The following is an 18,738-nucleotide window of genomic DNA, read 5'->3' as shown; positions in this document are numbered from 1 at the left end:
ACGTTGTGCATAGGCTGTAAAAAACCAACTTCGTGCGTAAAGATGTCCGTCAACGAGAGCTGACTTTAACGTCATTGTTCTCAGCCACTCCCTCTGTTCGCTGATTGGACGCACAGAATTTGGACGGAGAAAACCCGTGAATATACAGCAAACCCAAACGTAGGACCGAAGGGAAATGAAAATTTTGCGGAAGTACTTAGGCGGACGGAGCCAGGCTATGAAGCAACATGACTTGAGGAAAAATACCACACCTATTTTCCAAAATACACAATTACAACCTGCATGAAATTAACTTTTAAGCCAAGTCACTAAATACTAAATACACTAAATACACAACCACCAAACCCAAAACAGGCTTTTTTTTTAATGAATATAGGTAAGTAAATATTTCTCAATGTTATAATAATTTACAACCATTGGACTTTACCTCTCAATTCCAGTAAACATTTCCTCAAATTGAGTCATCAACAGGACAAATAGACCAAGGCACATAAACACACATGTGATGAAATATGTGGCTCAAATGCTAAACACCTAGATCATTTGATATGATATGACTGCGTAATATCCTATTAACATGAGAAGGCCAGAGCACGATTGTCCGACTTTTTTCGTGCTACACAGAATGAAATGTTAACCAATGCATTTTGAAGGGGAGCGTTTTTCAGACGAGAGAGAGAGAGAGAGAGAGAGAGAGAGAGAGAGAGAGAGAGAGAGAGAGAGAGCGAGAGAGAGAGAGGGAGGGAGAGAGAGAGAGGCATCAGAATGGTTTTCGCAGACATTACAGTGCACCCTCTAGTTATATATATTTTAATGCTCACCCCACGGTGAGGCAGCGTTGAATAAGGAGGCGTTGGCCCTGACCACGCCGTACATCCAGTCGTAACCCAGCTTAACCCCAACAAACACGTCACCTCCGGACCCTGACCCTCACGTTGCCCCCCCCCCTCTCCCGAGACAATCCCCCATTAACCTCTACTAATAGCATTAGTGCATAACCCAACGCATGTGAACATTTGCATAGCTGCTGAACGCATAATAAGAGAACCTCATCAACCCAGCTCATTACAGTATGTCAATATTTCAGATTTTTTAAGCAGACCTCCTCAAAAACTGAAACGAACGTGCTCCACAGAACACGTGTTTCTCAGACAATTGACGTGCTCCACAAAATGAAACGAGCCTGGAGCTGCCGTTTACTGAAAGCTACTGTAGGCATTATCTGTAGTAGCTATCACCGCTCTCGCTATTAATAATCACTGGAAAATTAGAAGAATGGGTTCTAAAATTAACTTCAAAGGATTAATGCACGGAAATAGTGCTTTCCACCCGACTATTCACGTGTTTTATTTTCAACAACATACAGCTAACGTAGCATCCCTAGACGGGATGCTGCCAGTAGCTGCGTCCCATTTCGTGGCTAAGCTAATGTTAGCATGCTAGCTTTCCGAGCCCCCAGTTCATATGTAACGTCACATATACGAAGACAAACTATCTATGACAGGGGTCTCATATAAGTTAATGATCGGGCTATAATTAGATCACGTTGGCTATGTAATCGCTGACAACACGGGACAATTCATAGCGGTTGGTGGAAACCGGGACATTTTAGCGTCTTTGGGTTTTTGTCGGGACTCAGGACACGCAACTCAAAATTGGGACTGTCCCGGCAAAACCGGGACATCTGGTGACTCTATCACAAGTCATAAAAAAGCGTGGCAAGCCACTCTATGCGTTTGATAACAACGCGCGTGCCGCACCAACACTAAACTTTGTTGTCAAGTAGGGGGCCACAAAATATCATCCCACGGGCCTCAATTGGCCCCCGGGCCGCGAGTTTGAGACCCCTGATCTATGAGAATACGCCGTGTCGCTTCAAATTCAACAGTTTAGCATGCAAATGTTAAAAGGATAACTTCTTTACAAATACATTTGCAGTTTAAATTTGAGTGTCTTTTCGAAGCTCACCTGCAACTCGCAAGCCTGCTGAACTTGACGGCGAACTGATATCACAGTTTGCCCATGCATTGGAAGCCAAAGGGATTACTTGCAGGGATTACGTGTTGGTGGGAAATTACCGTTTTTTTCCTACATGCAACTCGAGGAAATGCTCGAGTTATAGCCCCTATATTGGCTATAAACAACCATACCACAAATCATACGTTTGAAATAAATAACAATTTTCAATAACACAATTCATGTGTAAAACAACACCGTTCACACTCATGTTACAAAGTTGTATCTTTGTTAATTTAAACAGTGTTTATTCAGTCACAACACTGTCAAACAAGCTTTCCTCAAAATCACAATTTCCCGTTGTGACTCGACGTCTAATGGACTGGTTAGCCTCCCTCGACAAAGGTCGCTTAAATGTTTGCTGGGTAGGATTTTTTTTCCTGAATATCTCCCTGAATAAGTCACTCATTTTGGAAAACAGAAGCATAGCGCGTCTCTCTCTAAATACCCTCCCAGCAGGCAGAACTCTCATCTGCTGCCTCCTCTCCTCCCTGCGCGTAAAACTCAACTGATCGGACGGCAACATGGCTGGAACTGTAAGTATAAAGAAACGAGCGTTTCCACTGATCCCTGCAGTGTTTCTCTGGACATCAGTTGTGTTTGTTTCACTCTGTGTGGTTTTACTGCTGCTCTGCTCTGAATGGAGTGGCAGCTGTCATTACGCATGTCATTACGCGTGGTTTAAATGTCGGTACCCCTCCAAACGCTCTGATCAGAACCAATAGTTTTCTCTTGAGGTGATGGGATCACTACTCGGGGCATCATTCATAACTTTTCATAACCTGGTGTGCTTTTGTGCATTTGTTTTATTCCCTTTTATCGTCAAACTATTTGCTGGCTTGGCCATTGATTGAGACATCCAGTCTTTTCATTGGTTAGACATCTTAAAAATGGGATATTAAATATTATGTATATTCAGCTGGCCGGTGAAAACTCTGGACACGTTTGTGCGACTTTTTAAAGATAGTTTGAAGAAAGTTATATTTAAACTGTAACCTATTTAAAGTGAGTGTAGGATTACTCTATCACTGTAAGAGACATGACAGACCTTTTCATTCTCATGTCGATTTACTGACACACAATTTGATAAATTATGCTTGTAAAAGTTAACCTTTTATAAAAATGTACAAATCTTAATCTAAACAGAAGGTGCCAACATCTTACTGAGACCATACTACCTTCCTTCTTCCAGTTCAACCTGAGGAAGTGTGACCAGTAGAACTATAGATCAGCAGTAGTAGAATCAGGAGTGAGTAGTTTCAGTATTAGCAGGCCTCAGTTTAGAGGCCAGACCCCACGAGGGAAGCCAGCAGACGGACTGAGAGGGTCCATGTCTGCTGATGGAGAGCATATGTTGGTCTGAGGCGGTGGTGGACACAGGAAGTCTGCTGCTCAAACCATAGCTCAACCTGTAATAAACCAGTGTATTTATATATCAAACAGCTCCTCCTCCTCCTCCTCCTGCCTCCTCTCCTCCCTGCGAGTATGCTCCACCATTCAGGCGACAACATGGCTGTAAGTATAAAGAAACGAGCGTCCCCACTGATCCCTGCAGTGTTTCTCTGGACATCAGTTGTGTTGGTTTCACTCCACCTGGTTTTACTGCTGCTCTGCTCTGAATGGAGTGACAGCTGTCATTAGGCGTGTCATTAGTCCTGTCATTATGCGTTTCATGAAACCCAAATTTTCTCCCAAATTTCGATTTACCTGTACCTGTACCTGTACTTTGACAATAAAGATCATTCATTCATTCATTCATTCATTCATTCATTCATTCATTTAAACATGGGATATTAAATATTATATATATATTCACCTGGACGGTGAAAACTGTGAAAACTCTGAACACGTTTGCGCGACCTTTTAAAGATAGTTTGAAGAAAGTTATATTTAAACTGTAACCAATTTAAAGTCAGTGTAGGATTTCTCTATCAATTGTAAGAAACATGCCACACCTATCCGTTCTCATGTCGATATACTGGCACAATTTGTTAAATAATGTTTGTAAAAGTTATCCTTTTATAAAAAATTACAAATCGTAAGGTGCCAACATCTTACTGAGATCATACTACCTTCCTTCTTCCAGTTCAACCTGAGGAAGTGTGACCAGTAGAACTATAGATTAGCAGTAGTAGAATCAGGAGTGAGTAGTTTCAGTATTAGCAGGCCTCAGTTTAGAGGCCAGACCCCACGAGGGAAGCCAGCAGACGGACTGAGAGGGTCCATGTCTGCTGATAGAGAGCATATGTTGATCTGAGGCGGTGGTGGACACAGGAAGTCTGCTGCTCAAACCCTCTCTCTCTCTCTCTCTCTCTCTCTCTCCTCTCTCTCTCTCTCTCTCTCTCTCTCTCTCTCCCTCTCTCCCTCTCTCTCCCCCCCTCACCCCTCTCTCTCCCTCTCCCTCTCTCTCTCTCTCTCTCTCTCTCTCTCTCTCTCTCTCTCTCTCTCTCTCTCTCTCTCTCTCTCTCTCTCTCTCTCTCTCTCTCTCTCAGATGGAGGTGAAGAATATGCCCCTGAAGGTGGGCCACACATTGACCGTCACCGGGGTCCCGAATGCGGGTGCTGATCGGTGAGTATCAGTGGATCCACCGTCCCGTCGCGCTAACACTTTCACCCACTAGGGGGCGGTGTCTTCCACGCGCATGTGGCCCATGAATCTGTCCTCCTATATGTTTAGAACAAAAAGCTTGGATCGTTTCCTTGTTTGTTTTTTTCATTTTACTGAAGGAAGTTGAACTGCAATAGAAATCCTTCAAAGTCTAGTACTGGAGTTCAGAGGTTAATCATGAGGGTGGGGGGGGGGGGTGCAGGGGGCAAAGGTTAATCATGAGGGTGGGAGCCGGGTGCAGGGGCCAAAGGTTAATCATGAGGGTGAGGGCCGGGTGCAGGGGCCAAAGGTTAATCATGACTGTAGGGCCGGGTTCAGGGGTCAAAGGTTCATGATGAGGGTGGGGGCCGGGGTCAAAGGTTAATCATGAGGGTGGGGGCCGGGTGCAGGGGTCAAAGGTTAATCATGAGGGTGGGGGCTGGGTTCAGGGGCCAGCTGTAAAGGCTCCTCCCCTTCAGTTTGCCTCTATTTAAAGCCTTGAGTTAGCCTCACCCACACACAACACACCTGCTAGTCTGTTCTCCTGGGGTTGAATGTTATTTGAAGCTGTTCCGCTGTAAAGATTCAGATAAAGAGAATCCCCAACCCCCACGATAATCTCTCCACAATCTTAAAGATGCTGTAAAGTAACATCAGCGTGAAGTCGATAAGTCGACTCATCGATGGATCGGGGTCTGAATCGGTGACTTGAGCAGCTTCAGTCCCGTGCGTGACACGTTTATTGTACTGCAGCTGTAGTGACTAATGAGTACCGGGTGGTCTCCCTCCTCCTCCACTTCTCCCTCCTCCTCCACCTCCTCCTCCTCCTCCTCCTCCTCCTCCTCCTCCCTCCAGCTTTGGGTTGAACATCCTCTCCGGGACCGACAACGCGTTCCACATGAGCGTGTGGTGGAAAGCAACATCAGTTGGCCACAATGTCGACGAGATGGTGATCTACAACACGTACCAGGGGGGGGTCTGGGAGGAGGAGATCCATCAGGGGGGGTTCCCCTTCAAACAAAAGGAGCTTTTCAAGGTGAGGGGGGGAGAGGGGGGAGGGAGGGGGAGAGGGGGGCGTAGGAAGAAAAGGAGCACTTCAAGGTAAGGGGGGGAGAGGGAGGGGTGAGGGAGAAGGGTGAGGGAGGGGGGAGGGAGAGGGGGGGTTCCGCTTCAACTACGATGAGTCTTTCAAGGTGAGAGGGGGATGGAGGGGGGAGCTAGAGGGGGGGAGGGAGAGGGGGAAGGGAGGGGTGAGGGAGGGGGGTAGGAAGGGCGAGGGAGATGGGGGGGAGGGAGATGGGGGGTGTATGAACATACATTAAGTAAATGAACATACATTTTCTTCCTGTTGCTCTCTCTCTCTCTCTCTCTCTCTCTCTCTCTCTCTCTCTCTCTCTCTCTCTCTCTCTCTCTCTCTCTCTCTCTCTCTCTCTCTCTCTCTCTCTCTCTCTCTCTCTCTCTGTAGTTCACCGTCACCCTGACCCATGAGGAGTTCTTGGTGATCCTGAGCGATGGCTCTGAGGTCCACTTCCCCAACCGCCTGGGGGCGTGTGAATACCTGGACTTCACCCTCTGGGGCGGCGTCCTCATCCGCAGCTTTGAGATCAACTAACCCTGAGCTGGATCTCCTCCTTCAGTCTGGTGGCCTCTCCTCACAGCAGACCGGTTCACAGGCAGATGAGAACCACTCACTTCATCAACCTCTGACATCCCTGTGTTAGATGTTCTTTACAAAGCTTTTTATGCAATGGCACCACTGATTGATTTGTTTTGTTTAGGCCTTTGTATTCCTTTGAGAACATCGGCCATTGATGAATCGCTTCCTCCCTGGCCTGTCTTGGGCCATCTTCTCCATCTGTTGCCCCGTCAGCCCTTCCTCCTTCCATCGTCGAACTGATGTGTATTAAAAAAGATTTTTTTAGCAATGATAATCAGCATCTGGTGATTTATTTATCAAGTTGTCGTAGTCCACCATTTTGTGTGTGTGTGTCTACGGGTGTATATTTGTGCATTTTTCTGTTTCTCTGAGTGTGTGTGTGTTTGTGTGTGTGTACATGTATACGTTTGTGTGTGTGTAAATTCTGTAGCTAATGGCATGGAAAAATTAGCATTTCAATTTGCGTGGCAGTTAATATTCCATATTACCTGGCAAATAAGGGAAAGTGTTCCTTAGTAGTATTAATACTTCTCAGAGGATACATATTTGGTGCGGTGCATGGGTTGGCCTTTCGGAATCGAACCCGCATCTTGGTGTTCATGCCTGGACTCCAGGACTTGATACAACTCTATCTCACACGCTAGTCTGGCCTGACAATAACACGATGACCATGCCATGAGAAATATAACCAATTATAATAACTAGCTAATAATATAACTTCATAGTTTCATACTGTGTGTAATTCTGCAAGGATGATCTTTTAAATGATTGTGTTGTAAGGGAACAATACTATCTCAATAATAGACTATACACTACAATACTATCTTAATACTAGACTATACCCTACAATACTATCTTAATAGTATACTATCTACTATACAATACTATCTCAATACTATACTATCTACAATGCAACACAATAATATCTCAATACTGTACTATCTTCTATACAATACAATACTATCTCAATACTATGCTATCTACTAAACAATAAAATACTATCTCAATACTATACTATCTACTATACACTACAATACTATACTATCAACTATACAATACGATACTATCTCAATATCTACCATACACTACAATACTATACTATCTACTATACAGTACTATTTCAATACTATACTATTTACTATCCAATACAATGCTATATACTATCTCTGTATCTAAACTATAACTATACTTTCTCTGACACAATGGACCACCAATCATATTCTGCACTTCAATGTTTTCAAAGATGTATCCAAAAAATATGAATGAGTCATATTTACTCTATGCTGTTCTGCATTGTTTAATGGTTGGGCCAAATAACAGCTGATTAATACGGTTATTAATATGAATCATCTTTCTTTGCATTGCGGGTTCATTCATTGCGACATTTGTGGTTCAATCATTTCAAATACCTTCTCTGGGGGGATGGCATTTATTAAACCACATGTACTGACACGCGTAATGACATGGTAATGACACGCTATGATAGAGAGAGAGAGAGAGAGAGAGAGAGAGAGAGAGAGAGAGAGAGAGAGAGAGAGAGAGAGAGAGAGAGAGAGAGAGAGAGAGAGAGAGAGAGAGAGAGAGAGAGAGAGAGAGAGCGAGAGAGAGAGAGAGAGAGAGCGAGAGAGAGAGAGAGAGAGAGAGAGAGAGAGAGCGAGCGAGAGAGAGAGAGAGAGAGAGAGAGAGAGAGAGAGAGCGAGAGAGAGAGAGAGAGAGAGAGAGAGAGAGAGAGAGAGAGAGAGAGAGAGAGAGAGAGAGAGACACAGAGTGAGAGACAGAGAGAGAGAGAGAGAGAGGGAGAGAATTTCAAGAAGATGTTGAATGCATTCGTGTGTCATGATCTGAAGATCATCTGGGCTAATTTTCAAGAAGATTAGACACAATTTGTGACAAGAGAGGCCTTGTAAAGGTTTTTGAAAAAATCAAAGATGGTGGAAAATCCAATAAGGCAGAAAAGACATCTTAAGATGCGTCGAACTTGGCTTGGGCCAAGGGTTCTAGTGAGGGTTCTTGTGAAAAACGGATGAACGGGTCAAAAGTTAATAACCTTGATGTATGTCCAACTTTGACCTGTTGGTGGCGCTAGACCTCTTGACCTATAGTTGCCTACACAGTATCACCACTAGGTAATAACTTCCCTTTAATGTATCATAGACTTTATGACATTATTGGTACAAAGATTATTACGTTACTGGGAAATGCACTTTATTACATTATCGGGAAGTTATTAAATTATCATACAACATAACATGCTTACAAGGAAGTTCTCTATGTGCTCAGAATCTTTGAAGTGCTCTCTGTTTACAACCTACATCACACCGTTATATACTGCTCAATTGTGGTCTAACTATAGAAAAAAGAGTATGCATGGGCTCAAGGTAGCATAATGATGATGCAATGAGGCTGCTACTTCGTGTCCCTAGGTGGCACAGGACCAGTCAATTGTTTGTGTCCATTAGAGTGCCAAACTGTGAGGCACTCTAAAGACAGCTGATGTTTAGTTTCATGTGTCGCCTAGACAAGTCAGAGGACCACATAATTGAAGCCCTAGTCAGCCCTCTGAAAAGCTGCTATAGATTCACGTCTAGGTTAAAATAGCATTGGGGCAATAGCCTGCATCTATTTTTTTTTCTTTTCTTTTTTTTCCTATTTTTTAATATTTATGATGCGTTAAATGGACCTGTATCTGCAATAAAGCTTTATTATCATAAGGTTTAATTACATTTTCAATGGACTCAAGTGCATATTTTTATGACATTATTGGGGTTACTACATCATCGGGAAATTATTACATTGTCATGTTCTACACGTCTCTCTATAAATACCCTACCAGCAGGCAGGACTCTGCTCTACTGCCTCCTCTCCTCCCTGCGTGTAAACTCAACAGATCGGACGGCAACATGGCTGGAACTGTAAGTATAAAGAAACGAGCGTCTCCACTGATCCCTGCAGTGTTTCTCTGGATATTTGTGTTGGTTTCATTCCGCGTGGTTTTACTGCTGCTCTGCTCTGAATGGAGTGACAGCTGTCATTACGCGTGTCATTACGCATGTCAGTACATGTGGTTTAAATATGGGCTATGGCAAGTAAACCCCGCCAGAAAACGGGGTTAGCTTTTTACGCGCTCTTGAAGGTCTTCATTGCGGCGTAAAAAGCGGCGCAATTTTTGCGCAATACGGCGTAACAAACGCAGTTTATTTAACGGCGTTTTTTAAGGCGTAACGAAGGTGATACGTGACTGAATGAGGTCATTTTCTGGAGCGGTTGGCTTGCTATATATTGGCACCTTCCCTGACGCGCGGATCAGAACCAATAGTTGTCTCTTGAGGTGATGGGATCACTACTCCAGGCATCAGTCATAACTTTTCATAACTTGTTGTGCTTTTGTTTATTTGTTTGATTCATTTTTTTCGTCAAAGTATTTGCTGGCTTGGCCATTGATCGAGAAGTCCAGTCTTATCATTGGATAGACAGCTTAAACATGGGATATTAAATATTATATATATTCACCTGGCCGGTGAAAACTCTGAACACGTGCGACTTTTTGAAGATAAAAGTTAACCTTTTAGAAAATGTACAAATCGTAAGGTGCCAACATCTGACTGAGATCATACTACCTTCCTGCTTCCAGTACACCACGAGGAAGTGTGACCAACTATAGATTAGCAGTAGTAGAATCAGGAGTGAGTAGTTTCAGTATTAGCAGGCCTCAGTTTAGAGGCCAGACCCCACGAGGGAAGCCAGCAGACGGACTGAGAGGGTCCAAACCATATCTCAACGGTAATAAACCAGTGTATTTCTATCTCTGTCTATCTCTGTCTATCTCTCTCTCTCTCTCTCTCTCTCTCTCTCTCTCTCTCTCTCTCTCTCTGTCTCTCTGTCTGTCTGTCTGTCTGTCTGTCTGTCTGTCTGTCTGTCTGTCTGTCTGTCTGTCTGTCTGTCTGTCTGTCTGTCTGTCTGTCTGTCTGTCTCTCTCTGTCTCTCTCTCTCTCTCTCTCTCTCTCTCTCTCTCTCTCTCTCTCTCTCTCTCTCTCTCTCTCTCTCTCTCTCTCTCTCTCTCTCTCTCTCTCTCTCTCTCTCTCTCTCTCTCTCTCTCTCTCTCTCTCAAATTCAAATAAAGCTTTAAATTCAAAAAGCTTTGTTGGCATGACTATTGTGGTAAACCAAACAGTGTTGCCAAAGCATTACAGTGTTACAAATATTTTGTATAATATCATAAGAGAACATCATAACAATATGTAAACATAACAACCTATAACAATATACCATTACATACATTACATACTATCATAGTAAAATTAAATGAATGTAAAGAGAAGCTACATAAAACACATTATAGGTTACGAATAATCACTAAAATCAAACAGTGAGGCCTGGTGTAGAATGTCATCCTCTCATGTTGTGGCAAGCTGAAATAAACTGTCCTGCGAGGACGGAGTAAGATATATACTCTCTCTCTCTCTCTCTCTCTCTCTCTCTCTCTCTCTCTCTCTCTCTCTCTCTCTCTCTCTCTCTCTCTCTCTCTCTCTCTCTCTCTCTCTCCCACTCTCTCTCTCACTCTCTCATTCTCCTAATTGATTATTCTCTCCCTTTCTCTCCCTCTCTCTCTCTCTCTCTCTCTCTCTCTCTGAATGAGCGGAAGGTGCGTGATTTGCGGAGCAGAGCGGAGCGGAACCTTCACCTATAGGTAGGTGAAGGTTTTGTAAGGGTTTTTTTGTGAGGTTTGTATTCTTTGGGGTGTTTTTGTGCGATCGACCAGCGGCCGCTGGTCGGTACGCCTAAAGCATGGTTGCGTTCAGCGATCTGACCCGAATGCACGGCATCAAGATCTCCCCGACTTTTCCTTGCTCGGTTGAGGACTGCGGTTTGGCAGTGGGAGAGTTGATCGGGCATAGTAGCATTAAATCCGCTGCCCGGATGAACGGGGCAGTCGTGATTTTTGTTGACAGCGTGGCGAAAGCCAACAAAGTAGTGGAGACCGGCATTGTGGTTAATGATTCATTTGTATCAGTGTCTCCGCTAACTACACCTGCGGCAAAGGTCACTATTTCCAACATCCCCCCGTTTATCGGGGATGAGTTGTTGATCAGGGAGTTATCGAGGCACGGGAAAGTCGTGTCCGCTATAAGGAAGTTGCCGTCCGGTTTTAAGTCTCCCCTGATGAGGCATGTCGTGGGGTACAGACGGCAGGTGCATATGATTTTGAACAAAAAGGACGTGGAGCTGAATTTGGTTTTCAGCATTAAAGTTGATGATTTTGATTACGCAGTGTTTGTCAACTCTGGCACTCGCCCGGAGAAAACCCCTGCAAAGCGAGCTGAGCCTGCTGAGGCGAGAGCAGGGACCTCGGCCGGTGTTGAGACGGTGAAACAGAGGGCGGCAGATGTGGAGAACCTCATTCAGTGTGTTGCCGATGTTGAGGGGAAAAGGCTAGATGTTGAGGATGCAAAGCAGTGTGGTGAAAGTCCCACGAAAGCATCTAAAAATGTTGAAAATGAAAAGCAGTGTGGAAAAAATCCAGAAGATGCAATTCTGGGTGTTGAAAATGGAAGGCAGAGCAAATGTATTGTTCAGAAGGAGGGGAATAATGCAGTCAAAGAGTCGGCAGAGACTGTTGAGGCTGGGCCCATCCCTGCTGCAGCAGAGGGATGCAGTGGCAGTGAGGAAGGGTTGATGGAGGAGGAAGATACTGTGTGTAAACCTCCTCTCCTCAAGAGAAAACAGGGCAGTGAAACCTGTGGCTCCAAAGCCAAGAAAGCAACGGCTAGTGGAGAGCAGGAGGAGACAGTGTCTAGTAGGGCTGTAACGATACACAAACTCACGATTCGGTTTGTATCACGATTTTCGACCCACGGTTCGATACATCCCACGATTTTTTGAAATTTAAAAAGCATTTTATTTAAACAACACTTATATACCAATTAACTTAATGTAACATTTAATAACAAATAATTTGGAACACTGAACAGATTCGAACAGAAAGAATACTATTAAAGTATAGCTAAATGAATAAAGAAATAACTTGTGGGAGGATGCTTTTTTCAACTGTTTGGTTGGTTTAGTCAATATCCTTATTAGCACTACTTATTAGGCTATGTAGCTTAAATAATGACATAATCAGGCCGTATAGAATGCAACATGTTTAATAGCCTAACTTTCAATAGATGGAGAAAAACCTGAAGGTCATGAACGTCGCAATAACGAGGCGTTACGAGTAGCATATGTGTGTGCGCCAGAATGGCAATGTGCGTATGCGTGTGTGAGTGACGTCAGCGAGTGAGTGGACGAGCGAGGAGAGCGAGCGGTAGCGCGTGTGTCTAGTGAAGAAGCGAACGAGTCCGGTAGAATAAAGTACCCATCCTGTCAATAATCGGTGGCCGCTTCATTCCGACCTATAAGCAGACAAACTGCCAGTCAAATCACACAAAACACTAGAGACAGGATCACACAGACCCCCTCTGGATAAATGTCGTTCATATCGCATATGAGCACTTCGACGGCTGCGGAGAAATGCGATCCTCCGTAGCCACGGAGGATTGCAGTCGCATACTTACGGCATCGATAGGAGGGGGCGCTGTCAGCAGACTATTATCTAGACAAATTATTAGCAAATTTCAATCGGACAATTTGACCGCAGAGTTAGAAAGGGCGTATCGCGCTTCTGCCTTCTCACACCGCGAGACAGGATCGTGGCTTTGAGTATCGCGATTTTCGGTTTGATACGCGTATCGTTACAGCCCTAGTGTCTAGTGATGAGCAGGCAGAGGTACAGTCTAGTGAGGAGGAGGTGATGGAGGACGGTGCCACAGACAGTCAGCCCCTCACAGACTCAACGCTGCTTTCTGCTTCTCAGTTGGAAGAGTTGTACACCATGCATAGCATACAAATGTTCCTTCAAAAAACAAAAAATATGAAGAATGTCCAATTTGAAGAGTATTTTGCAGATAAGAGTATGCTGTTGCTTTCAGTCAAGGCTCAGATGAGCATCAGAGGGGAGGGAGGTTTCTCAGAGCAAGAAGTCTACAGATTGAAGAAGATTGCTCTGAGACTCAAACAAGAGCTACATGCTGAAGACTATGTGTAGAGCAGTTGGCCTCCTGTTTCTTCTCATCTGTGTGTCTCTCCTCACATCAAAAACAATGACTTATTTTAAGGTTTCCACTCTTGAGGAGTGGAAGAGGGCTTGCCTGTTTGAAACTCTTAAACTTAAAAAAATTAATATAATGATGCTCCAGGAGACTCACAGTGATGTTTTTAATGAAACAGACTGGAGGAGGGAGTTTGGGGGCAAAGTCATTTTAAGCCATTTTAACAGCACGAGTGCAGGAGTAGCTCTCCTGTTCTCCAGAGATTTTGTGCCCTTATCCCATGTGGTGGAAGAGCGGGTTAAGGGGAGACTGCAGGTAGTTAAGGCAAAATATGAGCGTTTTAATATTGGATTTATTAATGTATATGCTCCAAACTCTGGCCCTGACAGAGTTCAGTTTTTAAATGAACTTAGTCTGGTTTTAAGTCAGTGTGTGCCAGAAGATTATTTGTTTTTGGGAGGGGACTTTAACTGCACAGCGGAGGATAAAGATAGGAATCATACGGAACCTCATGCACCTTCTCGGAAGGCAATGCTAACACTGATGGAGAATCACAGTATGAGTGACGTATGGAGGAAATTCCACCACAATGTAAAACAATATACTTGGGTCCACAGCAGGGAACTTGTTTTATCTCTAGCTAGGTTAGACAGGTTTTACTCTTTTACGCATCATTTTAGCATTTTTAAAGCGTGTAAAATATGTCCAGTAGGCTTCTCTGACCATTCCATGGTCATATGTGAGGTTTTTATTGCAAATATGAGGAATAAGTCTGCATACTGGCATTTTAACACAGCTTTGCTTTTAGATGCGCATTTTAGAGAGGTTTTTATTTATTTTTGGAAAGGTTTTAGAGAGAGGAAGGGGGATTTTATGTGTTTAAAACAATGGTGGGATCACGGCAAAATACAGACTAAGCAGCTTTGTCAGCATTACACTCTCAATGTTTCTCGTGACATCACCAAGTCTATTAAAGATCTGGAGTTAGACATAGTGGAGCTGCAGAGTTCTGCACAGTCCACAGGAAATGGAGGCTATGTTGAGAGCCTCAAATCTAAAAAAGCCATGCTGGTAGACCTGCTGGGCTCCAGAGCGCAAGGGGCGCTAGTCCGCTCACGATTTCAGAGCGTTTCTTTAATGGACTCCCCGTCCAAATTCTTTTTCAGTCTGGAGAAGAAGAATGGCCAGAGCAGGCAGATTCATGCGCTGCTGTCAGAGGACGGACAGCAGCTTACAGGCATAGCAGAGATAAGGAACAGGGCGGTATAATTCTATGTGAAGCTGTTTAGCAGTGAGTACCAGGAGGAAGATGCTGTTTTTGACTCGTTCTGTGAGAACCTGCCTACAGTCTCAGTGGAGACCAACAGAGAGCTGGAGGGGCCCTTGGCTGAGGACGAGGTGTTTTCTGCCTTGCAGAGTGTGCAGGGGGGTAAGGCCCCCGGCATCAATGGTTTTGCCCTCTGAGTTCTACAAGGCTTTCTGGTCTGAACTTAAGGAAGACATGCTGGGGGTCTTCTCAGAGAGCTTTGAGGACTCCTCCCTCCCTCAGAGCTGCAGGAGGGCTGTGCTCACTCTGCTGCCCAAGAAAGGGGACCTTCAGGAGATCAAGAACTGGAGGCCCGTCTCACTGCTTTGTGTAGATTATCAGCTGCTGTCAAAAGTCCTGTCAAACCGGCTGAAGAAGGTGATGGACCAGCTCATTCACCGGTCTCAGACGTACTGTGTGCCCGGCAGGTCCATGATTGACAATGTGTCACTCATTAGGGATATTTTGGAAGTCTCCGGTTCATTGGGTTTAGATGCTGGTCTAGTTTCTTTAGACCAGGTAAAAAGCTTTTGATCGGGTTGAGCACCGTTACCTTTGGAAAGTTTTACAAAGGTACGGCCTCAGCCTGGGTCTGATAGCTAAGATAAAGGTCATGTACGAGAACATTGAGAGTGTTCTGAAGATAAACAGTGGTCTATGCAAACCTTTCATGGTACAAAGAGGTATTCGACAAGGCTGCGCCATGTCTGGTATGTTGTACTCACTGTCTATAGAACCCATGTTGCACAATGTTCGTGTTTTTATTGATGGCCTGTTTGTACCTGATATTAGTTCAGATTTTATCTCATCAGCTTATGCTGATGACATCATAATTTCTATTAAAAATCAGGAGGACATTAATAGATTGGGCGAGATTGTTGAGTGCTGGAGAAGGTAGAGGGGAAGTTGGCTAAGTGGAGGTGGCTGCTTCCCCACATGTCCTACAGAGGAAGGGTCCTCATTATTAACAATCTGGTCGCGTCCACCTTGTGGCACAGATTGAAATGTTTAGAGCCCCCTGCTGGGCTCTTGCAAAAAGTGCAAGCGGTCATTGCAACTTGTCCCATTTTCTGGGACAAGTTGCATTGGGTTCCTCAGAGTGTTTTATATCTTCCGAAAGAAGAGGGGGGGCAGGGGCTAGTTCACCTGGGGAGCAGAGCGGCGGCTTTCAGGCTGCAGTTTATCCAGCGGTACCTTTTGGGGCAGGATGATGTCGTCTGGGGACAGGTAACAGGCATCATATTAAGGAAGATAGCTGGCCTCTTTCTAGACAAATCCTTGTTTTTATTGAATTGTGTTTCGTTTCATGTGTGTAGTTTGCCTCCTTTTTATCATGGTGTTTTCAAGGCATGGACTCTTTTTAAATGGGAGAGACTGGGGCCCGCTGCGTCTCTGTTCTGGCTCCTGGAGGAGCCCCTGGTGTGTGGAGCTCGGCTGGACGTGCAAGATGGCAGTAGCCCTGGCCTCACCCAGCGCCTGCGCTCCACTGGGGTGTTCAAGCTGAGGCAGGTGGTGGACCTGGCAGGGCCCGGGCTCCACAACACTGAGGCTGTGGCTTCTCTCCTGGGTCTGAGGTCCAGCCGGCACACCAGAGACATCATAAACAAGTGGATTAACAGTGAGGAGCGAGAAATGCTGAGGGACTACTTCAGCGGGGCGGATGTACCGGACAAGGGGGATCTGTTTCCAGAGCTCGGACTGTCGGTGGATCAGACCGGACTGGTGAAACCAGTGGGCCTTTCCAAGTCCAGGATGGATTTACACTTTCTTTCGGGGAAAAGCTTTTACAAGTACTGTGTGGTGGCTACACACAAGCACAAGCTGAGCAATCGGAGGGAAAATTCAAAGAAATGGTGTTTGTTGAACTTTGTGGTTGGGCAAGCCAAAATGGCGGTTTACATAAGCAGGAAGAACCAGGTAGAAGGGGAGGCAGAAATGTTTGGGGTCCTGGTGAAGGCCAGAGTCAGGGTGGACTTCAGGTTCCACTCTTTAATGGGCACAATGGAAGAGTTCAGGGACCTTTGGTGTTTTACTTCTGCAGTATGCACTGTGCAGGAGGGGAAGCTCTTTTTTAACTGTGTTTGATTGAGTGTGTTTATTTAGGTATTCATTATTTATTGCTGTCTAATGTAAAGTCCTTTTGTCTTGTGTTAAAATGTTAATTGTTGAAGAAAAAAACAGAATAAAAGTATTTTTTTTTCTCTCTCTCTGTCTCTCTCTCTCTCTCTCTCTCTCTCTCTCTCTCTCTCTCTCTCTCTCTCTCTCTCTCTCTCTCTCTCTCTCTCTCTCTCTCTCTCTCTCTCTCTCTCTCTCTCTCTCTCTCTCTCTCTCTCTCTCTCTCCTTTTTTGGGACCAAAATCCCCCCTCCCCCAGTCCTGGCGGGTGCATGTTTCAGGGGTAAACTCATGGCTACTTGGATTTCTGTATCTGTGGCCTAGGAATTTGATCTCTTCACAGCAGCTGGAAAGAAAAAATTATATTCATCTCAACAGAGCACGTCTTCTGATGATGGAGCATGTTTTGTCTGTCAAACCCCAAAACAAAGAATTCCTGCCATCGATAATCTTGTGCATGAAAACACCAGTACCAGGATGGGGAAGGGTGAGAAGTTTGACTGCCAAAACACACAAGGGTTTGTCAATAAGCCCCACAGAGGTAACTCCAGTGTTGGGAAAGTTCACTTTCTACGTGAACTAGTTCATAGTTCAGTTCACACATTTTAAAGAACTAGTTCAGTTAAACGTTCATAATTCAAAATTTTAAACTAAGTTCACAGTTCCAAAAAATTAACAAGTTCATAGTCCTTTCTTTCAATATGTTGCTGTGAGATATTCTTTTTTTCCGGTATTTTGAACATTGAGCCCCCTTTTTGGTTTGTCTAGGATGAAATAGAGTGGTTGAATCAAGTATCGTAGCAAAATACAGTTTATATCGTGTTTTATTGCACATTTAGCGCATTTTATAAATCCCATTGATATCTGTTGGAAGACTCATTGCTCGTTGGCCGGAAACGGAAAGGGGGGGCGTTCACGTTTGGTTGTAGTCTTTTTACTAGGATCTAGCCCTACTGTTGAGATGGAGAACCGATTCTAGGAGGTATTCTAGTCCGCTGAGCTATGAGCCAGAGAACTAACGTTATGGATTGTACATATTTATAATTTGAAATTCGTCCCAGCCTTTATACCAGAGATACTGCAGGGTATAACTGTGTTTTCTGATTACAGTTTAATGTAACAGTAAGCTTACAACACCGCAACTGCAAATTAACCACATGGAGATAACCATGGCAACCGGTCAAAAAACATGGCGATCTGCGTGCGCATCCGCCGTGTTGATAAACAAATACCCCCGTATTGAACAAAGTTAAATCAAGTGAGCGTGCCGTTCACAGACACCAGAATGAACGAGTTCACAGTAACATTCATCAGGCAGTAATACAGTACGTTCAGTTCAAGTTCGCCCAAAATATGAACGAGTTCATGAACTATCGTTCAATGAACGCGGTCAGGCACAACACTGGGTAACTATTAATAAATTCCATTTGAACTATAACATACGTTGACTAGTTTATTTACATACAGGTTTGACTTTGAACCATCGTCTTAAAATTGATGCGAGCTACTACAGGGAGCCAGTGGAGGTCCGGGAAGAGGGGGGTCACATGGGAGAACTTCGGTAGGTTGAACACGAGGCGCACTGCCACATTCTAGATGCACTGCAAGGAAGTCCAGCCAGGAGTGATTTGCAGTAGTCGAGGCAGGAGATGACCAGTGATTGGACTAGAAGCTAAGCTGCTTCCCTTGTGAGGAAGGGCCGGATTCTGCGGATGTTGTAAAGTGCAAATCTGCAGGATCGGGCCACCGCAGTGATGTTTGCGGTGCAGCATAACTGATTGTCCAATACCACACCGAGGTTTCTGGCAGTTGGAGAAGGAGATACAGTGATGTTCTCAACGGTGACCAGTAAGTCCATGTGTGGGCAATTTTTCCCTGGAATTAGGAGGAGCTCGGTTTTGTTGAGGTTAAGCCTCAGGTGATTGGCAGTTGTCCAGGTGCTAACGTCCGCCAGACATTCCGATATGCGT

The 18,738-nt window shown here is 44.6% G+C and overlaps 1 protein-coding gene across 1 annotated transcript; it reads left to right on the top strand.

The window, feature by feature from the left end:
• Nucleotides 1-2,395: 2,395 nt before the first annotated feature.
• Nucleotides 2,396-6,534, top strand: LOC115545319 (beta-galactoside-binding lectin-like). The gene is made up of 5 exons (XM_030358347.1): nucleotides 2,396-2,552; nucleotides 3,460-3,531; nucleotides 4,509-4,585; nucleotides 5,459-5,639; nucleotides 6,069-6,534. The coding sequence occupies exons 1-5, from the start codon at nucleotides 2,541-2,543 to the stop codon at nucleotides 6,213-6,215; spliced, it is 489 nt and encodes a 162-aa protein (XP_030214207.1). The 5' UTR covers nucleotides 2,396-2,540; the 3' UTR covers nucleotides 6,216-6,534.
• Nucleotides 6,535-18,738: the final 12,204 nt, after the last annotated feature.

This window comes from Gadus morhua, chromosome 6 (genome assembly GCF_902167405.1).
Source record: "Gadus morhua chromosome 6, gadMor3.0, whole genome shotgun sequence".
NCBI lineage: Eukaryota > Metazoa > Chordata > Actinopteri > Gadiformes > Gadidae > Gadus > Gadus morhua.
This window is presented reverse-complemented; position numbering and strand designations above follow the sequence as displayed.

Bases quoted from the DNA above. Each gene is read 5' to 3' on its own strand.
- LOC115545319 (XM_030358347.1), top strand. The intron at 3,532-4,508 runs GTAAGTATAAAG...TCTCTCTCTCAG, and splicing joins ATTCAGGCGACAACATGGCT to ATGGAGGTGAAGAATATGCC. The intron at 5,640-6,068 runs GTGAGGGGGGGA...CTCTCTCTGTAG, and splicing joins AACAAAAGGAGCTTTTCAAG to TTCACCGTCACCCTGACCCA.